This window comes from Telopea speciosissima, chromosome 3 (genome assembly GCF_018873765.1).
Source record: "Telopea speciosissima isolate NSW1024214 ecotype Mountain lineage chromosome 3, Tspe_v1, whole genome shotgun sequence".
In the NCBI taxonomy this organism is placed as follows: Eukaryota; Viridiplantae; Streptophyta; class Magnoliopsida; order Proteales; family Proteaceae; genus Telopea; species Telopea speciosissima.
The window spans coordinates 68,274,664-68,296,182 of NC_057918.1; the positions used below are offsets into that span (position 1 = coordinate 68,274,664).

A 21,519-nucleotide genomic window follows, 5' to 3' on the forward strand; every position below is an offset into this window, starting at 1 on the left:
CACCACCGTGTTCATCCAACATCTCACAGAGGCAAAACTGCGAAGTCTGCAAATGAGGGGGTTGGCCTTGACGCCTTGTGGTTTGGTTTTCAGAGTCCCTCTCGTTTCTATGGCTGCCGTGGCGCACCTCTCCTGCGTCATTGCCTGCCCTTCCTTTCATCAAAATGGCTCCTTGCTTTCCCGCCAAATTCCCATTCACAGAAACTCCACCACTTCTGTCCACAGAACTTATCGGATCCTCCACAAAAGCACCTCCATCATCATCGTTCGCTCTGCTGCCAACGACTCCTCTTCGCCCGAAATCAGGTACGCTTTCTTTCAATTCCCAAAATCTCTCTCTCTCTCTCTCTCTCTCTGAGTCTTTAATTCTTTAATTCCTTATTCGAGTGATTTTTCTTTCCGGGTATCTGAAGTTAAGTTTCTACATGAATGTTTTTCAGTTGAAATATTATCAGTGTTTATTTTTCTAGTTTATTTTACTCTTTCAATTGAACTAGTTTCACTGGAACATTTAGTTTTCCCATCTTAGTTCTACATGGTTTCAGCTTTACTGGACATGTAAACTTCCAACCTTTCCTCAAGCTGAAAAGATACTAGATTTTTTCATAAAATGGGAAGTGGATGAAAGCTACAAAGTAATTTCACTGTATCAATAACCGCCCGTACTTGATTGTCTTGATCATAGGCTGTTACTTTTGTTGCATCCACTGTTATAGATCAGAATGGATTCAAGTTTTCCGAAAGAAAATGAGAGGTGTTACTTTCTTCGAGGATATCCGAACGATTTTCTACACAGTTATCTATCATTTTTATGATTAATTTAAACCGGATATTATTTGGGACCCGGGGCAGCCCCTAAAATTTTATTACTAATTCAAAACAAATCTGAAGGGGGGGGGGGACTTAACCCGCCTTACTGTGCCCAAAGGAACAGATCACTCTCTCACACATAACTATAAGAAAGCCACCCCGCAAAAAAAGAAGCTAAAAATTACATTCTAAAAATTGGTAAACCAGCTTTATCTTCCCTTAAGATCATGTGTAATTCCTGAAGAAAAACCTGATTTGCGTGGAAAAAAGCATTAACTGTGGATTCACATGCAAGATTTACCAAAAAATAGCTGGCCGATTACTTTCGCGATATGAGAAAGAAAGATTGATACCCAAAGAGTCGGACAAGGTAAGCACTTCTTGAAACTAGTACCAGCAGCTCCAAAAATAAGTTCTTTGAAGACAAACTGCACAATAGACGTTGAGTCCAAGTTGATATGACATCCTGTGAAACCCAACTCAGAACACAATCTTAGACCATCAAGAAGAGCCCTCATTTCTGCCACTGAATTTGTGCAGACACCTTAAAAGTTGGAAAAGGCTACTATCAACTTTCCATTTTGGTCGTGAATAATTTCCCCACCTCCACTAACGCCTGGATTACCTTTACTTGCCCCATCCACATTTAATTTAACCACATGAGATGGAGGACACCAATATATCGGTAAGAGAAGTTTTTATTTTATGGTTGGGGATGAATAATCTGCAAGATCAGTTCCTCCTTCAACGATAGGCTTTTATTGAATTTCATTGGATAGGAAATTTCCCTAATCCAAGATTTAACCTTGATAATAATTGTCAAGGCCATTCAGATACCTTCCCCATGCCTACGATTATTTCTCTCCTTCCACAACTCCTGTAAATGATAAAAGAGAAGAGAGGAAAAGAGAGTAAGAAGAGAAGAGAAGAGGAAATTATTTCTCTCCTTCCACAATTCCTTTATTTAATGAAGAATCGTTATGAGTTATTTTATATTTTTTGTGCATTTGTCGAGGTTATCCATCTGATTTGTTAACTTCATTCACAAATGCACAAAAAATAGAAAATAACTCAGAACAATTCTTCATTAAGTAAAGTCAAGTAACTTTGGAGTAGTTATCAACAAAAGTAACAAAATAACGAAATCCCAATTTAGAAACAACGGGACAAGGACCCCATACATTTGAATGAACTAAAGCAAAAGGTTTATTAGACCTTGGACTGACTCTAAGGGGATAGCTTACACGATGTAACTTCCCAAACTGACAAGACTCACAATGTAGACTAGAAAGAGTTTGAAAACGAGGATCTAAAATCCGTAAACTCTATAATGATGGATGACCCAAACAACAATGTACTTGGTGAGGAGATGCCAAACTCGAACATGCCACAGACAAGGTGTCTTCAAGTAGGTACAACCCCCCTGACTCATGATCTCTACCAATTGTCTTCTTTGTCGTAAGGTCCTGAAAGATACACGAATCAGAGAGAAAAGTTACAGAACAGTTATAAGTTTTAGTAAGTTTAGTAACAGACAGGCGGTTAAAAGGGAACTCAGGTAAATAGAGAACAGAGGATAAGGATAAAGAAGGAGTGGCCTGAACAGTTCCTGTACTAGTTACTTAGCCAAAGAACCATCAGCTAAGGTAACATTAGAGGATGATGTACGAAAGGAAGAAAATATACCTGAAACCCAAGTCATGTGTTCCGAGGCTCCTGAGTCAATGATCCAGGGGCGAGGAGCAGTCGAGAGACATGCAGTGGCATTACCTATCTGACCATATGTAGCAGCAGAAGGATGGGAAGACTGAGAGATCTGGAACTGAGTAAAGCAGGCATAATCCTCATCAGACATCATCATAGTCTTACCCTCAGAAGGAGAAAGTGATGGCACAGTAGATTCGGTAATGGCAGCAGAATTGGCAAACTAGTGCTGTGGTGGTTTGACATGAAGTTTCTAGCAGAAGCGTTGAATATGTCCCGTGCTACCACAATGGTGACAGGTCTTCACCATGCTTGAAGAATCTGAACCAGAAGTAGGAGCTTTCCCAGATATAGGGGCTTTATCAGAACCACCCCCACGGCTACCACCAATCCCTGTCCCACTACGGGATGGTATGTAAGAAGCCAAGGCTGAACCATCCACAGTAGTGGAATCATGAGAAGTCTCACAAGATACGCGTAGAACTCGTGAAAAAGTGTCTGAAAGTGTGACTACCTTATCACCACCAAGTATCTGGGAACAGAGTTGTCAAGGCGCCGCCTAGGCGCCCAGGCGGTTTTGTTGGGTTTGTTGTAGGGCGCCTTGCATTGGGTTTTATTGGTATCCAACTTGGTATTTGTCCTTATTTATGCCAAATGTCATTTAAGATTATTCATAAATAAGCAAATACCCTCTATTTGAATCCAATAAAAATAGTTAAAAAATAAAAATAAAAATTCCAAAAGGATAAAAAGTCAACCCCACAGTTCAAGAACAAAAATTGGATTTTCGGCGGTAGGTGAAATTTGTCAACTTTCAAATACTAGGGTTTTTCTCAAATCTAAAAATTCTATAAATCTTAATATGGTAAAGCATTGCTAAAAACCAAAAGTGCGGTAAAATATTCATTTGTTTTGATATCTAAAAAAATATTTTCATTCAGAGCAATTTTGACAATATTCACGCATACAGGATTTGTTGGAAAGCTGGTTTTGTGCTCTAACTAATACAAAAAGTCTCATGTCATAATAAAATCATTATTGAATGAAATCAACTTACATCGACATATAGTAGACTTAAACTTTCCAATTATAACTCTATTAAAAATGGTAAGGAAAAATATGAAATTGAGAAAATCTTATTTAGTCTAATCTAGATTCTTTGAGGCTAAGAAACTACCAAAGATAACTCATGAAAGGATAAAGATAAAGATAAGAATTCAATTGAGAATCCACAAGCACAGACTTAACGTTTTCTGATTTGACTTGGCTTTGACTTCTAGTGCAACCTGTTCTATGTCAAAATGACATAGGAAGGTGGGCGTGGAATCGCAGAGCACGAGCCACTTTAAGGAGAGGATGGTGTTTTTGTTCGACTACACCATTTTTTTTTGGTGTAGCAACAATGCTATGGTGATGAGAAACACCATGGTCATGAAAAAATAATTGCATTGGGCGGAGAAAAATATTCCAAACCCTTGTTGGTCTGTATGTTCTTGATGGCACAATTGTATTGGGTTGCAACGTGAGCAAAAAATTTGCAAAGAACATTATAAGTATCATATTTGAACTGCATGAGAAAGATCCAAGTGCATCGCGAAAAAATCGACAATAGTGAGAAAATAACGTGCACCAGTAGTAGTGGGTGAATAAGTGCCCCAAATATCACAATGTATTATTTCAAAAACAACATGAGTTGAAATAGAACTAGAGGAAAAAGCTAAACAATGTTGTTTGGCAAGGGGGCATACATCACAAATAGGAGCTGTAGAAGGAGAAGAAAAAAGCAAACTGCTGCGTAAGGTCTTTATTTTGTCAAAGGGTGGCCCAGACGTTGATGCCATAACTCAAGGGTGGTGAATAAAGATACAAAAGATTGAGGTGACTTCCCAATATGGAGGTAGTAGAGACCACCACGCTCATGGCCCCGTCCAATCTCCTTCCCCGTGGAGTGGTCCTAATGCAGCCCTGGACTTGGACCATGAAGCTGACAAAGTGGAAGCCGCCATCTCACACCCCAAGGTTCTTCGAAGGTCGGCCCTGGTCAAGGAGAGGCGTGCCAGGCATGGTCAGCCCCTGCAAGAATAGCCCATTCACTCCTTATCTTCCCAATATTTTTAAGGAAAGAAGTTGCACCTAAGAGGGGGAAGATTTGGATTGATTTGGAGTTATCTTAGTTGCTAAATAAATTATTACTAAATAAAGGATCAATCAGCTGACTAGTATATTGGGTTGATTGAAGATTGGATTGAAGATTGGATTTTTGAGTGAGAGTATATGGGGCGGATTGAAGAGAAGATTGGATTCTGATTGAAGTATTTTTGGCTGATTGAAGATTAGAGATTGGAATCTTTTTTTTTTTTCTTCCTTATTCATACTCAGCTCTAAGTCTATATATGTAATCCTCCATGATTGAATGAAGGCAGATTATGAAGTTTAATGAAAATTGCTCAGTTGAGTATTTGGAACTCTCAATTGGAGTTTCCATTGCAATTTTAATTTTCTTGTTCGATTGATCAACTCCTGGTCACGTAGAGAACGTGATTTCGACTCTCCCGATCTGTAGCTTCCAATGAGGCTGCATTAGGTCCTGAATAAGACAGAAGAAAAAAAAAGTTGCATAGGCATTTAAATGATTTGTAACCTGGTGGACAGAAATAAGGTTATACCAAAATGATGGGGCATAAAGAATGTTAGGTAGAGTGATGTTGGGGGTGAGGTGAAGGGAACTGGCACTTGAAATAGGGACAGTGCTACCATCGGAAGGCCAATAGATGTGGAAGAAGGGGGTGAGTGTCATGCAATAAATCGGGGAAATGAATAACATGAGCAGTAGCCCGTATCAAGAATCCATATAGAAGGAGCATGAACAAAAGAATTAAAGCAAAGAGGTGTACCTGTAAGATTTGCGGCTGGCTGCACATTACCTCATTGAGTAGGCGCAAAATCTGTTGCTATTGGTCAGCAGTAAGAGAAGTGACTGTAGAAGTGGTGGATGGCGCCGTAGAGTGGTTGCATCAGCTGAGATGTTGTCTCAAGGCTGTGAACAATGTGCAACACGATAATGAGAGGGATAGCCGTTGAGCTTGTAACATACATTGCAGGTATGACCAGGGATGCGACAATACAAGCAATGGTATCTTGATTTGGGACGCCGATCAGTAGACCGTGGACGTATGACAGCATTAACAGAACCAGGTGTTATTGGTGAAGCCTGATCTCAGTCCAGAAAGTGCTGTGGGGAATCTTCGAAGGGCCGTTTCGCCTTCGAAACGTGCCAGAAAGGCTTAAAAGTGCATACATCAGTGCCGTAGGCCTGTCCCCTGTAGAGCTCGTCGAGACCTTCGAAATGATATGTATATCGACATATGTTAGGTTCAGGTCCGAACCAGACCGGGTGGGTTTTTTGGGCTTCCAAGGGCATTTCTGTACTTTTCTGGGTTAGGGTTCTCTTGTAAAGTGTTCTTAACTTTGTGAGAGGTGTGAGAGAAATCTGAGGGTTTGTAATTTTTTTTCAGAGAAGTAATGAAACCAGTTCTATCGCCGGACGTGGATGTAGCCTATCTTCTTGGGGGTGAACCATAACTCTCTGTGTTTATGTGCTTGTTCTTCTCTCTATCTTCGTTTCTTCTCCAAAATCCCCATTTCTGGGCGTTGTTTTTCTAACACTAGGGGTCAGATTTTGGAAGCCATCAGGAGACGCAGGAACAATATTGGGGGTTGCAAGCAGAGAGGATCCTTCTGGGGTGAGCAGCAACTGAAGTAGTCGTTGTGACTCGTCCTGAAGAACAAGAGAGTATGCACGACCCTGAGAGGGCAATGGATCCATGAGTAGGATCTGGCTGCGAATGGGTACATAAGTATCACTTAATCCCATGAGGAATTGAATCAATTGCTGGTTTTAATAATGCTCGGCGAAGGTGCAATATTGTTCACATGTACAAGAAAAGGGGATTATAGGTTGCGATTTCATCCCAAGAGCTTTTCAAAGCATTGCAATACTTTGCAACAGCGTAGCAATGGTGCACTCAAGGGAAAAAATCCAATGGCCATTTAATGATGAAAAAGATCATGTAATTCTTTCCAAACAGCTGCGGCTGAATCAGCATACAAGACAGAGGATGCCAAGTCTCGATGGATGGAGTTCAGTAACCAAGATAGAACCATGTTGTTGACACTAAGCCAGGCGGCAGATTGTGGATCGGTGGGAGGAGATTTGGGATTTGTCCCATCAATGAACCCCATCTTGTCTTGGCTGTGAATGCCATAATCATAGTCTGATGCAGGTGGTGTAGTTGTCGCCAGTTAATGGATGGATGGCAAGATTTGTTCCTGGGTTGTCAGAGGGATGTAGAAAGAACGGGTTCGCAATGCCGTCAGTGGAGATGATGGAGTTGGGTTCAGGGGAGCCTGCGTTGAATCCACGGAACTCATGTTGGGATGAAGGATGAAGACCTTGATTGGGTTGAAGAGAAAACACAGGAATGCAAGGGAAATCTATTGATGCCAATTTGGCTCTGATACCATGTAGAGATTTGAATTTTGATGGTTGAAGTCAATATCAAATTCACTATCAACGTGTATATTTGTACAAAGAGAAGGAGAAGATTTCTTCTTAATCTAAGATAATCGGATCTTCAATTGAAGGGAACCGTATTTACAGACAATTAACAGCTAGAGATAAGGTTGTGATAAGGTTGTACACACATGAAGGGTTAAGGATTGGGGATTGGGGATTGGAGAATATGCAGCTGTACAGCTAATAGAAGATATGGTTAATAAGATCATCCATGACCACTATCCCTAGTACTATGTAGTTGATAGAACTACCACTGGATTCTCAACTTTTCTTCTACAAGCAACTATTGTCTGGCCATGAAGTATTTGGAATACTGTTTTTATTTAATTCAACTCTTTCATTATACAAGTATGGCATATTGTCATGTTTTTGTTTTTATTAACACTTCAGAAGCTGGAAGTAATTAAGATTTTAGCAACTTTGTTTAAAGTCCAATAAACTCTAACTTAGTTTTGTTTATCTAATGCTTCTGATCAGGGGCTTTGTTGTAATCACCACTTTGTTTGTGCTTCAGTTCTACAGCCAAGATACGGAGTGAAGTTCTGTCTCCCTTCCGCACACTTCGTATGTTCTTCTATCTGGCTTTCATTGCTAGCAGTGGCCTGGGAGGATTAATAGCCACAACACAATTGATTGCTGCACTGACAAAAGCAGCAGAAGTCTCTGAGATCGTGAAGGGTCTTGGCATAGATATTGGGGCCTTGTCTATCTTCGCATTTCTTTACTCTAGGGAGAATAGTGCTAAAAATGCACAACTAGCGAGGCTTTCAAGAGAGGAAAGCCTTTCAAATCTTAAGTTGCGAGTAGATCAAAAGAAGGTTATTTCTGTCAGTTCTTTGCGAGGAATTGCCCGTCTTGTAATCCTTGCTGGTCCTGCATCCTTCATTACAGAGTCCTTCAGACTTAGTGAACCTTTCACTGAGAGGCTTCTTGATCGAGGGGTACTTGTGGTGCCTTTTGCTATGGATGGGGATGTACCCAGATTTGAATTTGAGGAGAGTGAGGAGTTGAAGGGGTTGACCACTAAAAGGAAGAGACTCTGGCAGCTGGTTCCTCTTTATGTTTCTGAGTGGTCCAAGTAAGAGATGGTGCTATGAAAATAATTTGTCAATTTCTTCTTGCTCCTTCTTTCCCTGATTTTCTCTTGTATTGGCAGGTGGTTAGATGAACAGAAGAAACTGGCTAAGGTCTCAATTGAATCTCCTGTGTAAGTGTCTTGATATCCTGATATGTTAATCATTCTTACTAATCTCTAGAAGCTCAAGGAATAAGCCTATATATGAATCGTGTAGTCGTGTTCTAATTTATACCTTGCATGTGGGTTCAGTGTTATAAATTAAAATTTGAAATAGATCACTAGTTCCATTAAAAAATTCACAAAAATTTACTATTAATAATCTAAGATCTGAAAATGTATTAGTAATGCACATAACATGAATTTGAGCCTGCATTGGAGTAAAATTTTATGTGTTTTTCATCAAGAAGCTTTTTCTCATTGGTGCTCATTTTAAAGGTACATATCTCTACGAATGGATGGTCGTGTCCGTGGGAGTGGCATTGGTTATCCTCCCTGGAATGCTTTTGTTGCACAATTACCACCGGTAAAGGGACTTTGGTCAGGTGTACTGGATGGCATGGATGGAAGAGTTCTTTAGAAGATGTCCTTAATTTTGTTCTTTGAAGGTCAGAGTTTCTTGTCAACTTAAATTATGCTACGGATCTATTAATTTAACTTCTGTTCACAATTCCACCTATTTGTCTTATTTGACCTAGCCTGTTTTTGGATATCAGAATTGGTATTACAGCCTCTCTTTTAAGCTCGTTCATCCAATAGAAATATGGTTAAAAGTAATAGACTAAATTATAAAGTAGAAAAACTGTCATCAACGACTTAAAATGTGCTTTGTTTGCCGCTCTCTCATTGTCACTGTTTGTAGAGTTTTATATAGTTTTCATGTCTGTTTATTTTTCCTGCTATATTTTTGGATGTCCAGATTGGTTTAAAGCCCCTCTTTTGATTTCATTCTCTATGGCTCCCCTCTGGTTGGATGTATGTTGTAAGGTAAAGTTAAAAGAAAAACAAATGGTAACTTTTCTAAATTTCCAATAGTTTGTGTAACTAACACAACTTACACAACAACAACAGCTTAGCCTTATCCCAACTAAATGGGGAATGCTACATGGATCCTTGCCCTCCAATAAGCTCTATTCGAGGTCATACTTGATACAAGGCCTAAGCTATGCATGTCTTTTCTCACCACTTCTCCTAATGTCATTTTAGGTTTGCCCCTGGCTCTTTTAATTCCTTCAATCTGAATCAAACCACTCCATACTGGGGCATCCAAAGGCCTCCGTTGAACATGGCCATGCCACCTTAAACGACTTTCTCGTAGCTTATCATGTATCAGGGCTACTCCCAAATCAGCTCTAGGATGATCATTCCTTACTTTATCCTTCCTAGTTTTGCCATTCATCCTTCTCAACATCCTCATCTCTGCTACACCGAGTTTATCTATATGACGCTTCTTAACTATCCATCATAGACGGTCATATGACTGTCATATGAAATTTTCCTTTAAGTTTTAAAGGAATACGCTAATCGCACAACACTCCGGACGAACCTCTCCACTTCATCCATCCTATTTTAATTATTTGAGAAACATCATCCCCTATATCACCTTCTTTATATATGATTGAGCCCAGATACCTAAAATAATCCCTTTGTGGAATCGCCTTCTCATCAATTTTCACCACCTCATTGTCCGTCCTAGTGTAGCCAAAGCTACACACCATATACTTTGTCTTCGTTTTATTTATCTTATAACCTTTTGATTCCAAGGTTGATCTCCATAACTCCAACTTGGCGTTAATCCCTGCTTTTGTCTCATCCACCAAGACAATATCATAAGCAAAAAACATACACCAAGGAACCTCATCTTGAATATATCTGGTTAAATCATCCATGATAAGAGCAAACAAATAAGGGTTAAAGCTGATCCTTGATGTAACCCAATTGTGATTGGGAATTCACTACATTGACCCCCCCACAGTTCTTATACTTGTCACCACACCATCATACGTATCTTTAATTGTGCCCATATATTTTCTTGAAACACTTCTCTTCTCTAGATATCGGTAGATATTGAAACACCATCAGTCTAATAACTAATTATTTCTTCAGTCTAGAATAAAGTACCTGGATATTGGTAGAGAAGTATGGCAATGTGGAAATTTTACTTCATTTTCGACCTACTACATAAAATTTAGCTATTAGAGTATTAGTCTTTTCTGCTTAAAATATTCTGTATTAATTTTCATCAATTTATATGTGACCTGACAGAGGTCAATGAATGAGGAAAAGACAGTTAATACTAGGACAGTGAAAATTTTAGGTTGACCAGTTTGTTCTTTCTGCAATATTCTTCACATGTCAAAACTTGTCATGTCAGCTTTATTTTTAGCTTTCCATTAGAGAGGTTATTCAGTTATAAATTCTTGTCTGAGGTTTAGAGCCCATGATTCACCTGCAAGCACTCGGCACTGATCAACCTGCTGACACAAAAAAAAAACTGTACCTACATATGGCTGCAACAATAACTTGAATCAGGTGAAAAGACTGTTATATTCTCTTTTTGTATGTAAATTTTCTGCTTTTACTGATTAGACAGCGGCCTTACCCTGTAATTGAACTTCTCTGGAGGAGATTCTTGAGAGAAATCGAAAACACATGGTTGCATAATTTTTCCTTACCAAAGTATGCAGTAGTTTACACATGCTGACAATCAAACCCGGCAAATCCTGTAGTGGTGTTAGAGATGGAGGAACCCCTCTGTTTTGTCCAACCTTGTTTAAATTAGTTTTTATGATCTGAATTCTCTAGGCTTGAATTCTGGAGCACCTCTAGTAATCTTGCATTTTAGTTGCAGATACTTGTCATTGCAATGTTCATACCAGATCTGCTTGGGAATCAGAATGCAGGAGGCAATGTTCCATGAAAGTCTTGAAGGAAACAAAAGCTACATTTCTTGTATGCCATGTAACAATATCAACATGTGAACTTTGTTGTTTCAAATAATGTTGCAGGCTCTAGGATCATAGGATCATTACCTCTCTTGGTTATATTTTTATATTATTCTACAGTTCTTCTACTAATTTTACAGGATCCTTCATTTGGATCTCAACAGGAAAGGCAGTTTGCAACCACAAGAAGACTACTAATGAAAACATTGTTTTTGTGTACTGCATTCTTAGTGTAAATTGTACAGTTTGTTGACTTTGTTTATTGTTCTAATCATTTGTGGTAAATGGGTATGAAAAAGGGAAATGATTTAACTCCAGCTTATTTTGCTTGGTGAATCACAATAAAGAATCCTATTGGAATTCATTCCATTATAATAATAGCATGTTACAGACAACTGCACAAAATGTTAGGGCTTATCATAGAGTGAATGAATCTCTCAATATTTTGATCATTTGAACTCTACTCTTTTTCTGTCACTTTTCTACTCTATGCTTCTCTAATGCTCTTGGTGCTTCTATTGTTGACATGTCCACATTTTCATCTATTAGTATGGAGATTTCCAGTCCAATTCAATTCTCCCACATGGATATATCAGGGTTTGAAAATTGGCCAATTATATGGGAAGAAGAACTCTGTCCGGGAGTGTGGCCTACGCCAGCACTCCCATGAGTCTCTCTCTCTCTTCCCCATATGAAAAGACACCTCTGACCCTTTATTTTGAGGAGGAGAGAGATAGACTCATGGGAGTGCTGGCGTAGGCCACAATGAACTGGGCTCCCCCAAACGACCCGTTGAACATCTTTTTTAATCTTTTTTCATTTAATTTTGCCTTTCATTCTATTTCAGTTTTTCTTTCACTTCTTAGTTCTAACCAAAGTGGCCAAAAGATGGCATATGCTTGCAGTTTTTCACTGTTTATAAACATAGAGTGAGTACATCCGTAATTTCCCAACGGAGCGAGTTTTCCTTCAGTCATGGTGAATGGGATCCCATTCACCGTGGGGCGGGAGAAGGCGGGAAAGGGTATCGGGAGGGCATTTTTGAAAGATACTAAAACCAAGGAAGGGTTTGTGAACTTAGGATGGTGGCTTGACCATTCATCGGGTGGAGGTAAACTTATCCTATCTTCAAAGGTCATTTCTGTCATAAAAAAAGGTTTGTCTAAGATCCAAACCTAAAGCACAAACTTCAAAATTTGTACTGCACAACACTAAATAAGAATATGAGTATGCATGATACATATAGCTAAAAAGGTTATGAAGAAAAGTTCCCTTCAAGGGATGCAGGGCCCAGGCACAATGAGGGGCAGAAATGACGCCCCCCCCCCCCCAATGTGCCATAACGTATGCTCTTATTGGCCGCTGTGCACGCATGGCCCTTGCGCTTCCATGCAGAGAATGGTTCCTCAAAGGTTATAGAGAGGTCTCTGAGCCGGTGGGGTAGGCTATGAAATATACTCTCTCTCCACGGTTCTAGCGATTTGTAGTGGATCAAAGGAATCACTTGGGTTGGGTTGGTATTGGTGGAAGTTAATATTGATTGTGGGGTGATCCTATATCGGTGGATCGGTACATACCAAGTGTAAAGGTTAAAAAATCGGTTTTAAAAAGAAAATCAAGGGTAAATCCGTCCAATCCAGACAAATACGTATTTACGGATCTTGTATCCAATATCGATTCCTAAGATACTATTCTCTACACCATAATGATGAACCTTCTCCTTCTACTGCCGATTTGCCCGGTAGGATTGTGCTGCCTAGACACGGTGAGGCATGCAATGATCGCTTTACCCCTACTTGGGCAAGGCATTTGGGCAGGGGCAAGGCGGTCATTGCATGCCTCACCGTGTCTGGGCAGCACGGTCCTGCCAGGATCCAAATTGTGGGTTAGCTTAGGGAGACCCGGTGGGCAATCTACAGAAAACAAAAAAATTGAAACGTGACATGTAAAAGTAAAAGTGATCTAAGGGAATTTAGCTCGTCTCCAGGGAGCGCAGCACGCCCAGGCCAGCCATTGGGCTGTGTCGCACACATCCCTAGGCATGCATCGAAATGTGTGCGACACAGCTCAGCTGTTGGATGTCCCCTGGCAGCACCCTGGGCGCTGGGTTCCCTGAAGATGATCCTGATCCAATCTAAGGGGCACCCACCGTTTTTAGAGCCAAATTGGGTTGGCAAATCTAAGGGGCACCCACCGTTTTTTGCCCATGGATAGCTTCGTAGGAATTTTTTCCCTCTCTTGTCCGCTGCCTGGACAGGATCGTGCTGTCCCCTCACATGAGGATGCAAAATGACAACTTAACCTCGCCCAAACAGTGTATTCGGGCAGCAGATTAAGTCGTCATTTTGCGTCCCCATGTGAGAGGACAGAACGGTCCCGTCCGGGCAGCAGACAGGAGAGCATAACGATTCTTGCACGCAGTGGAAATGTAATGGAACAGATATTTTCAGTTGAGTCGTTGTCTTTAAAAAAAACTGCTCTTCTTTCCCAACATCTCTCTCTCTCTCTGTCTTTATGTGGAGTCTCAGTGTACGATTACAGGTCAGATCTCTCTTACTCGAGTCAACAAAACCTCTCAATTGCTGTCGAGTTCGGCCTCCATGGTACTTCGATTATTGGAAGTCCTAATGGCGGAAACTGCTCAAGTAGAAACCAGGAAGAAGCAGCAGCAAGTGGAGGGGGAGGAATTGGTGTCTGGAGACGACACAGATGATGGTGAAGATGAAAGAGTTCTGCCCACTTGGGAGAAGAGCAAGAAGAGGAAGAGATACATGGAAGAAGAGAGGTCTGAGCTTCTTAAGGATCCTCTGGTGGTGTTTGGACGGGATATCATGTTGATGATACTGAGTCGTCTCGATGCACGGAGCGTGGCACTTTCACTTCTTGTCTCTCGTGGTTGGCATGCAGTTTCTTCCAGCGACAGGCTCTGGAGGAGCAAGGTTACTTTCTCCCCTTCTTCCTCTTATTTCTTCACTTCTGGTTGGCTGTTATTGCAATTGGGTCATTCTCTGTTTCCCTAAAAATAGAGAATTTGATCTGTTGTTCTCTCGTTCTGGATTTTGGTAGACTATTAGTTTTCTTCCTTATGTTGCTTCATTTCATTTCCAGACTGGATTAATTACAAATAGAGGTATTATAGCTTACTATTTTTTTATTCTTTGTTGGCATGGTTCTTTCGTTTGTTTTGTTGCAACCTGATTGTGAGACTGCAGCACAACATGCATCAGCTTAAATTAACTTTAGGATTCTGCCTTCTTTTTTTTTTTGGTTGGGTTGGGTTGCTTATGAAAGATTGCAGGATGGATTCATTCACACTGCTTCCTTGCCATCTCATCAACAATTGGCTGATATGTTCACCAAATCATTTGGTGCTTCTCAGTTTCAATTTTTGATTTCCAACTTGGTTGTTCAGGATCCTTACACGCCAACTTGAGAGGGAGTATTAGTGATTAATGGGATTGATACCATCAATAGCTTCAATCACCTCCATCAATTATTCAATCACATCAACCAATTATGGGATCCAGTGTATATATGTTGTATATTCCTCACCGTATTTTCTTCTCATTGGACAAACCCATGATTTGGGTTACATACACAAAGGCAATGTGTATGTAACCCAAATCTTGTACGACCAATCTCTTTGCAAACCTGGTAGTCCCTCTTCAATCTTTCTCGAGCGGCTGTTGTAGAGAACCTATCCCAATGCAGAAAAGGATTGGGGAGGAAGATTGTTTTGTTGTTATATCACAGATAGTCATATATTGAAAGCCTAGGATGCCTAGGCGAGCGCCTTGTCTTCTAAGCACCCCTCCAACGCCTTGGGTCTCCTATTCGCCATAACAACTATGGTTTTTGTTGAACCTAGAAGGTTCCAAATGATTATGTGTTTTGGATATGAAAACCTTGTATGATGTGTCTTTGGGTGTTCTAACATGATTGTTTATGTGCTAAGAGAATGATAGAACCCAAGTCCTTGAGGTGAAACCAATAATGGAAGAAATGGATGTTAATTGAAGAAGATCTGCTATCAACGGACTTTCGTGATGAAGCTACAAACTTCCGTGAGATGAAAATTTGATCCAACTTTGGAGATCGTGTTAAAGAATATATCAAGATGAAAGTGGATCAAGTTTAAGAATCTTTCAAGAACATTTGAAGACATAGGATTTGATTTTATTTGTATATTCATGTAATCCTAATGTTGATGTCCACAAGATGAGAAAACCCAAGTAGAAATCAACTAAAGACCTAAATAAATAAACCCAAAAAACTAGGAGATTTGACTTAGAAAACTATATGGAATTTATAGGTTTGTCATAGAAGTTCATAAGATGCTCCTTCTTTAGACTATATAGCCAGTTTCCTCAACTTGTTTGATTGTATTGCCAAGTTCATGATTCCAATTCTTTTTAGCATTAATTGAATCTGTGTCAGATTCTAGCACATACACAAGTGAGAATGCAACGTAGACCTTCCCGAAACCATGCCCTACTAAAAACTGCAAAGATCCCCCTCCATCCCATCAAACTCAAAGCTTAAATCTCAGAGGATATTTCCCCTTCCCCCTCTTCAGCAGATCCTATATATCCCCAATATGCCCTTATCATCAGCCTCGTCTTGCCGAATTACCCTACCCATGAGATGGATACGATATATTTAATCTCATCACAGTGCCAGAATAGGGATAAAAGGACCAACATAGGACTTGATTTTCTCTAATCTCTGACTTTTCATAAGCTGAAGCTCCCCCCCCCCCCCCCCAACACAAACAAAAAAAAAAGAGAAGATCCAATTCATTGTGTGGATCATATTTAACCCAACGACAGACTTGAGTTTCCCCTCCATTGAACATGCTCTGTTTAGTTTTTTCACTGTACTTAATTAGTGGTTTCCCTGTGTTATGTCCTGATATGCTCAGAGGCATCACTTGATATGGGAATATTGCTTGATAAGACAGCGGGACAGGAGTAGTGTTGCTTCTTTCTTTAATATATCTATAGTGAAGCATTAAGGTCATAGCCGACCTCCAGAGTCATATTTGATAATTGGTATATATCCTAGAATAGCTTATGATATTATTGTCCTCTTTCATCAGTTTGTGTCCAAATGTACAAGTCTGTGACACTTTGGCCAAAAAAAAAATCATTTCTATAGTATTGGTTTAAACAGTTTCTGTTCTAATAATGTAGTATATATGGTTATTTACAGATATGTTCTGAGACCTTAGGCTGTCAAAATCATGAGGATAACAAAATCATGAAAATGGACTATGAGAGGAGATGGTAAATTGTAGGTTGTCTCTTTGTCTATGGTTTGTATGAGGTATCCAGGGTGATGGGGATCAAGTCGATCAACCTCTTAACGTATATTTGTGTAGGAGTAGGAGGATCAATAATGAACATGCGATGATATAGAACTCAATTAAAAAGTCACATATATATTGGATGGAAGAAAAATATTTGATTGTAATGTGCAATTAGAAATCATTAATTAATGAAATCTTGGAGTATTAGGGAATACTTGTTCCTGCCCATCTCTGTTTTGGTCGTTATATCTGTTGGTGTTAAGATATATACTGCGGTACTTGCTGTTTTTAGTGATGGTGTTGCGTGTTGGTCACGATAGGGGTGAGTGTCCCTATCGTGGTATAAGTTAAGTTTTACCTATGTTAGAGTTAGTTTTGTCTATTGTTTCTTTTGTAATTAGGTTCCTACTAAGAGTCTACTTACTGTTTTATAAATAATGGATGAAGCTCACAATAGGAAGCACAGAATCCTATTGTGTCCTAGCACTCTCTCTCTCTCTCTTTCTCTCAGTTCTCTTCTTCTTCCTCTACAGGTCCTGTTTTGTTTGGCTAGGTTGCCACAGTTGGTGAATTATGTAGTGTCTTTAAAGGAGGGTTCCCATCTCCCCCCCCCCCCTCACAAAAAAAAAAAGAAGAAGGCTTCTCATGTGTGTGTGTGTGCGTGAGAGAGAGAGAGACTAAGACTCATCTGATGTGGCTTACTCTCTGCATCTATTGGTGAAATGGAATTAGCCCTTGATCAAAGTAGGTGAACATGAATGTTAGATATGCTTCTCATAATGGTCGATCACTATAACAAATTATACTAACATAAATTCATGGGCAAAAGTTGACATATCTAACTGCTGACCTCCCTTAGGAGGGGGGGAGGGGGAACACAACGTTGGCTAACATATGTTTTCAAGTTTGTAACAGAAAATAATATGTTATAAGCATCAACATGCGTTATCAATGCCAGTTGATGCTTGAAAAGATTACTTGATAAAACTACAAAATGACAAGATGTTGAATGCCATGATGGTTGAGGAATCATTTTTAGAGTTCTCAGGTTTTATTTTCTGAGTCATTGTTATTCAATCTTCATGGATCCTGTTTGGTCAGCTCATACCAATATTGGCATCAGAAAGTTACTTGAATACATAAAAATACATAATGTACCTATACTGACATGATAAAATATTATACTAGTTATTGCAATGCCACTTTTTGAATGCCATTAGTGTCCTCATTTTCCCTTCTATTGATGATGTCATATGTCTCTTGTGAAAGTGTCTGTGCTTGTAATATTTAGGTTGGTTTCCTGTGTTCTCTGAGCACAATTATACAAGCATTCTAACATGCAACTAAATTTCAATTGGCATATGGTGTTTGGTTGTAACAAAGTTTGAAATTGCATTAAAAACTGAAGCTGTCTATATTTTTCTTTATTGTAGGCTTCTAAGTAGGAATTTGATGATGGGCTAATTTAGTTTCTTTTCAGTTGAAGGAGTTGTGGCTGGGAAAAGCACACATACCTCGTCCATCACAAGTACGGGGAATATCAAAGTTGGCTGCTTATTCACATTCTGTCTTGGATGCCAAACGTGTGAGTAAATATTCAATTGTGCAGACTTATCATCCTCGATACATTGTGCTTCCCTTCTTACTGATTGCAGTTATGTCCACCACATTTGACCCACCAGAAATCGTTTGAAAGTTTGGGACTGGGTTACTTCAGGAATACTTCTCTTTCATATTTGAATGTTTGATTTATCTCTTCCCAGAGTTTGTAACGGTCCATCTGTTTAAATGCTATTCTAACATTATGCATGATTCCCTCATGATACTAGATGAATGACATCTTATGCCTCGACTCTTGATTGTATTTGAGGGCATGGTTTGAGGTATCGGTCTCGGATCGGCTGATACGGCCGATCCGGAGTGGTATCGGCATCCACAGATCCCGATACCTGACCGAACCCATACTGGTGTAACGTTACTGACCAAGGATAAAAATGTCAAAAACCCCAAATTTTAAAGAAAAACAGGGGCAAAATCATCCGATCCAGGCCGATACAGGCTGATCCGTATTAGTATCGGCCTCTGCCAATACCTTGCCCAATGTCATGAACTTAAACCGTGGTTGAGGGGTACAACCCCAAAGAGACCTTGCTTTTCACATTTTAAAAGTAGCAAAAAGTAGCATTTAGCAATGCTGGGCAGCTCTCTCTCTCTCGCTCTCTCTCTCTCTCTCTCTCAATGTATGTGTTTAAGTAACTTCTAACCAATCTGGAGCTTGCATTTATCAGACCCGCATCATGAAAGAGGACCTCTGCGATCATGTCTGGGAATTCCGTTTTACAAAGGTCTGTGCCACTATTATGGAATTGCAAATTTATTTACTTGGTTGAACTCAGATATAACCAGTCTTGTGAAGTGAACATCATCTGCACCTATGAACAATTCTTTATTTTATACAAGAAACATTTCTTTGGAGCTCAACATATAAAACCAATCTGACTGAAACTCCTTGGTTGACAGGCAGCTCCTGAATATTGGCGGAATCTGGATCCTTCTTGGATAGGTACAGGCCCTTCTATGCGCCGCTACTTCCACACAAATGGTACCCAAACTGCAGATTCTGGTGACCAGGTGTGGGGTGGTCATGAATGCACTTATTCAATTGTTACCAGTTTTGTGGAGGAGGGAAGGATCAGAGAACATTATGTGAGGATAAATAGATGGCCTCGAATGTCTGTGTCAAGGAACCAGGACTGGAGTTGGGAACTGGGTAACCACTTGTACTGTTACTCTAGCATTCCTGACTCTGATAAGAAGGGTGGCAGTGGACCATTGTTTCCAGTGTGGTAAGTTGAATCTCTCAACATCTTCCATCTATGTCATTCTTGATTTTGTGTAATTATGGTTTTGTGTATAATGTATGAGCATATAACAAACTTCTTTATGCATTACTGATTGGTATACATTATTATAGTGATGTATTAGATTTGTCCAAAGTAAGTAATCAGTAAAGATGCAATCGATGAAGTGGATGGATTAAATGAAATTCTTCAACAGGTGAAGACAAATCCATGAAGGGAGCGGAGACCCACAAAGGCATAGATCGGCTTCAAAAGTATAAAGATACTCAAAACATAGTGGTGAATGATTTCAGCATGGGCAATAAATATTTAAATTTCAGAGATCACCAAACCAATGGCATGGGTCAAGCCCCTTTTCAATCGTCTTTGCATCATTCCATTGACTATGGCAGTAGTTGCTCTACATGACATAGATGGAGATAAAGAGAGAGTGCACCATTGCAGATACCAATTGTTGGTGCCAATTAGGAATTTGAGGAATATCAGCCACATAAGGGATGTAGTCAAGATTTCTCCAGGAGTCTTCCCATCATATGGATTTTGATAATTTATATCCATTTGCATGCATCAGAAGAACGGATTACTGGCACTGATGAAGAAATCCCAAAAAGAGAATTCACCCTGTTTCTTTCTTCAGGGTGGTTCCTTGGCGTCCACAGAGAAGGCCGGTGTCTATCTCTCCATGGTATTGCTCTTCTTTAAATGACAAGGAGTCTCCAGGAGTCTTCCCATCATATGAGTTTTGATAATTTATATCCATTTGCATGCATCAGAAGAACGGATTACTGGCACCGATGAAGAAATCCCAAAAAGAGAATTCACCCTGTTTCTTTCTTCAGTGTGGTTCCTTGGTGTCCACATAGAAGGCCGGTGTCTATCTCTCCATGGTATTGCTCTTCTTTGAATGACAAGGAGTCTCCAGGAGTTTTCCCATCATATGAGTTTTGATAATTTATATCCATTTGCATGCATCAGAAGAACTGATTGCTGGCACTGATGAAGAAATCCCAAAAAGAGCATTCACCCTGCTTCTTTCTTCAGCGTGGTTCCTTGGCGTCCACAGAGAAGGCCGGTGTCTATCTCTCCATGGCATTGCTCTTTTTTGAATGACAAGGAGTCTCCAGGAGTCTTCCCATCATATGGGTTTTTATAATTTATATCCATTTGCATGCATCAGAAGAACGGATTACTGGCACTGATGAAGAAATCCCCAAAAGAGCATTCACCCTGATCCTTTCTTCAGTGTGGTTCCTTGGCGTCCACCGAGAAGGCCGGTGTCTATCTCTCCATGGCATTGCTCTTCTTTGAATGATAAGGAACAGAGAAACATACTTGTGCTCCAAAATAATTGCAGTGGTATCTCAAGTCTGCTCGATAACATCCTCTGTGGTCCATCCAATAGCACAGTTGTAAAAATGATATCTGATTTGGATAGACACAAATATTTTCCTTTCTTAAAGCTGCATATGAATTCATTGTTGTTTGTAAATTATTGTTCATTTAGTTGCATCTATTATAGTATATTCCTTTTCTACTATATCACGGTACTTCACTTCGCCTCTTCATCTTCATAGGTAAGTTTCTGGTTGGACTCCGAGTTACTATGAAATTGTGATCATACTATAAGTGGGAACAGAAGAGATGAAATAACATGGAGACAGCATTATACAGATTTGTAGACACAAGAAGCTTGTCGGTTGGTAACAGAGGCAAATTACATATACACACTACAGATGCATGAGGCTTGTTTTTTTTTTTTTTTGGGGGGGGTGGGTACTATAAATCTCTCTTTTGGGTTAATCTACATAAATAAATTATTCTCCTTTGTGTGTGCTAAGGTGGGCCCACCTTAAATTCAAATTTAGTTCAAGAAGCCACCAGCATACACACACACACATACAACACACAGGGTCCTGACCTGATCAATGGCTACAACAGATCCAATACCATTGTGCTAATAGGATTCCCTCCTAAGAATCTTCACAGATAGAGAGAGAGAGAGAGAAAACCGGTTCTAATGCCTATAGTGCAAACAAATGCTATATGGTGATGATAATACTTAGTAGTGGCTGAGAGATTGTTCCAAGCTTTTCTCATATTTTGCATCTTTTGGGGGATCCGGCTCCTCTCCAGGGAGTCCATCACTCAAGGAGTGGCCAATGAGGCACCCAACATCTGGGCTGACTGAGTGCGCGCAGGCACAAATCCCAGCATGGGCTCAGTCAAACCAGCCGTTGGAT

General features: G+C 39.9%; 2 protein-coding genes across 4 annotated transcripts; both read left to right on the plus strand.

The window, feature by feature from the left end:
• The first annotated feature begins 14 nt into the window (after positions 1-14).
• LOC122657007 (protein LOW PSII ACCUMULATION 1, chloroplastic) lies at positions 15-11,437 on the plus strand. Its single transcript, XM_043851746.1, has 5 exons — positions 15-306; positions 7,605-8,168; positions 8,247-8,297; positions 8,604-8,773; positions 11,017-11,437. Exons 1-4 carry the CDS (start codon positions 53-55, stop codon positions 8,743-8,745), a joined length of 1,011 nt encoding a protein of 336 aa, XP_043707681.1. The 5' UTR covers positions 15-52; the 3' UTR covers positions 8,746-8,773; positions 11,017-11,437.
• LOC122657010 lies at positions 338-19,509 on the plus strand. Of its 3 annotated transcripts, none has more exons than XM_043851750.1 (6): positions 338-355; positions 13,734-14,049; positions 17,899-18,003; positions 18,707-18,763; positions 18,939-19,264; positions 19,476-19,494. In XM_043851750.1, exons 2-6 carry the CDS (start codon positions 13,738-13,740, stop codon positions 19,477-19,479), a joined length of 804 nt encoding a protein of 267 aa, XP_043707685.1. In that variant the 5' UTR covers positions 338-355; positions 13,734-13,737; the 3' UTR covers positions 19,480-19,494. The 3 variants fall into 3 exon arrangements, with proteins under 3 accessions (XP_043707685.1, XP_043707684.1, XP_043707683.1); XM_043851749.1 differs by lacking the exon at positions 338-355 and adding an exon at positions 11,782-11,796 and having other exon boundaries at positions 19,420-19,509; XM_043851748.1 differs by lacking the exon at positions 338-355 and adding an exon at positions 13,603-13,618 and having other exon boundaries at positions 13,733-14,049; positions 19,420-19,509.
• Positions 19,510-21,519: the final 2,010 nt, after the last annotated feature.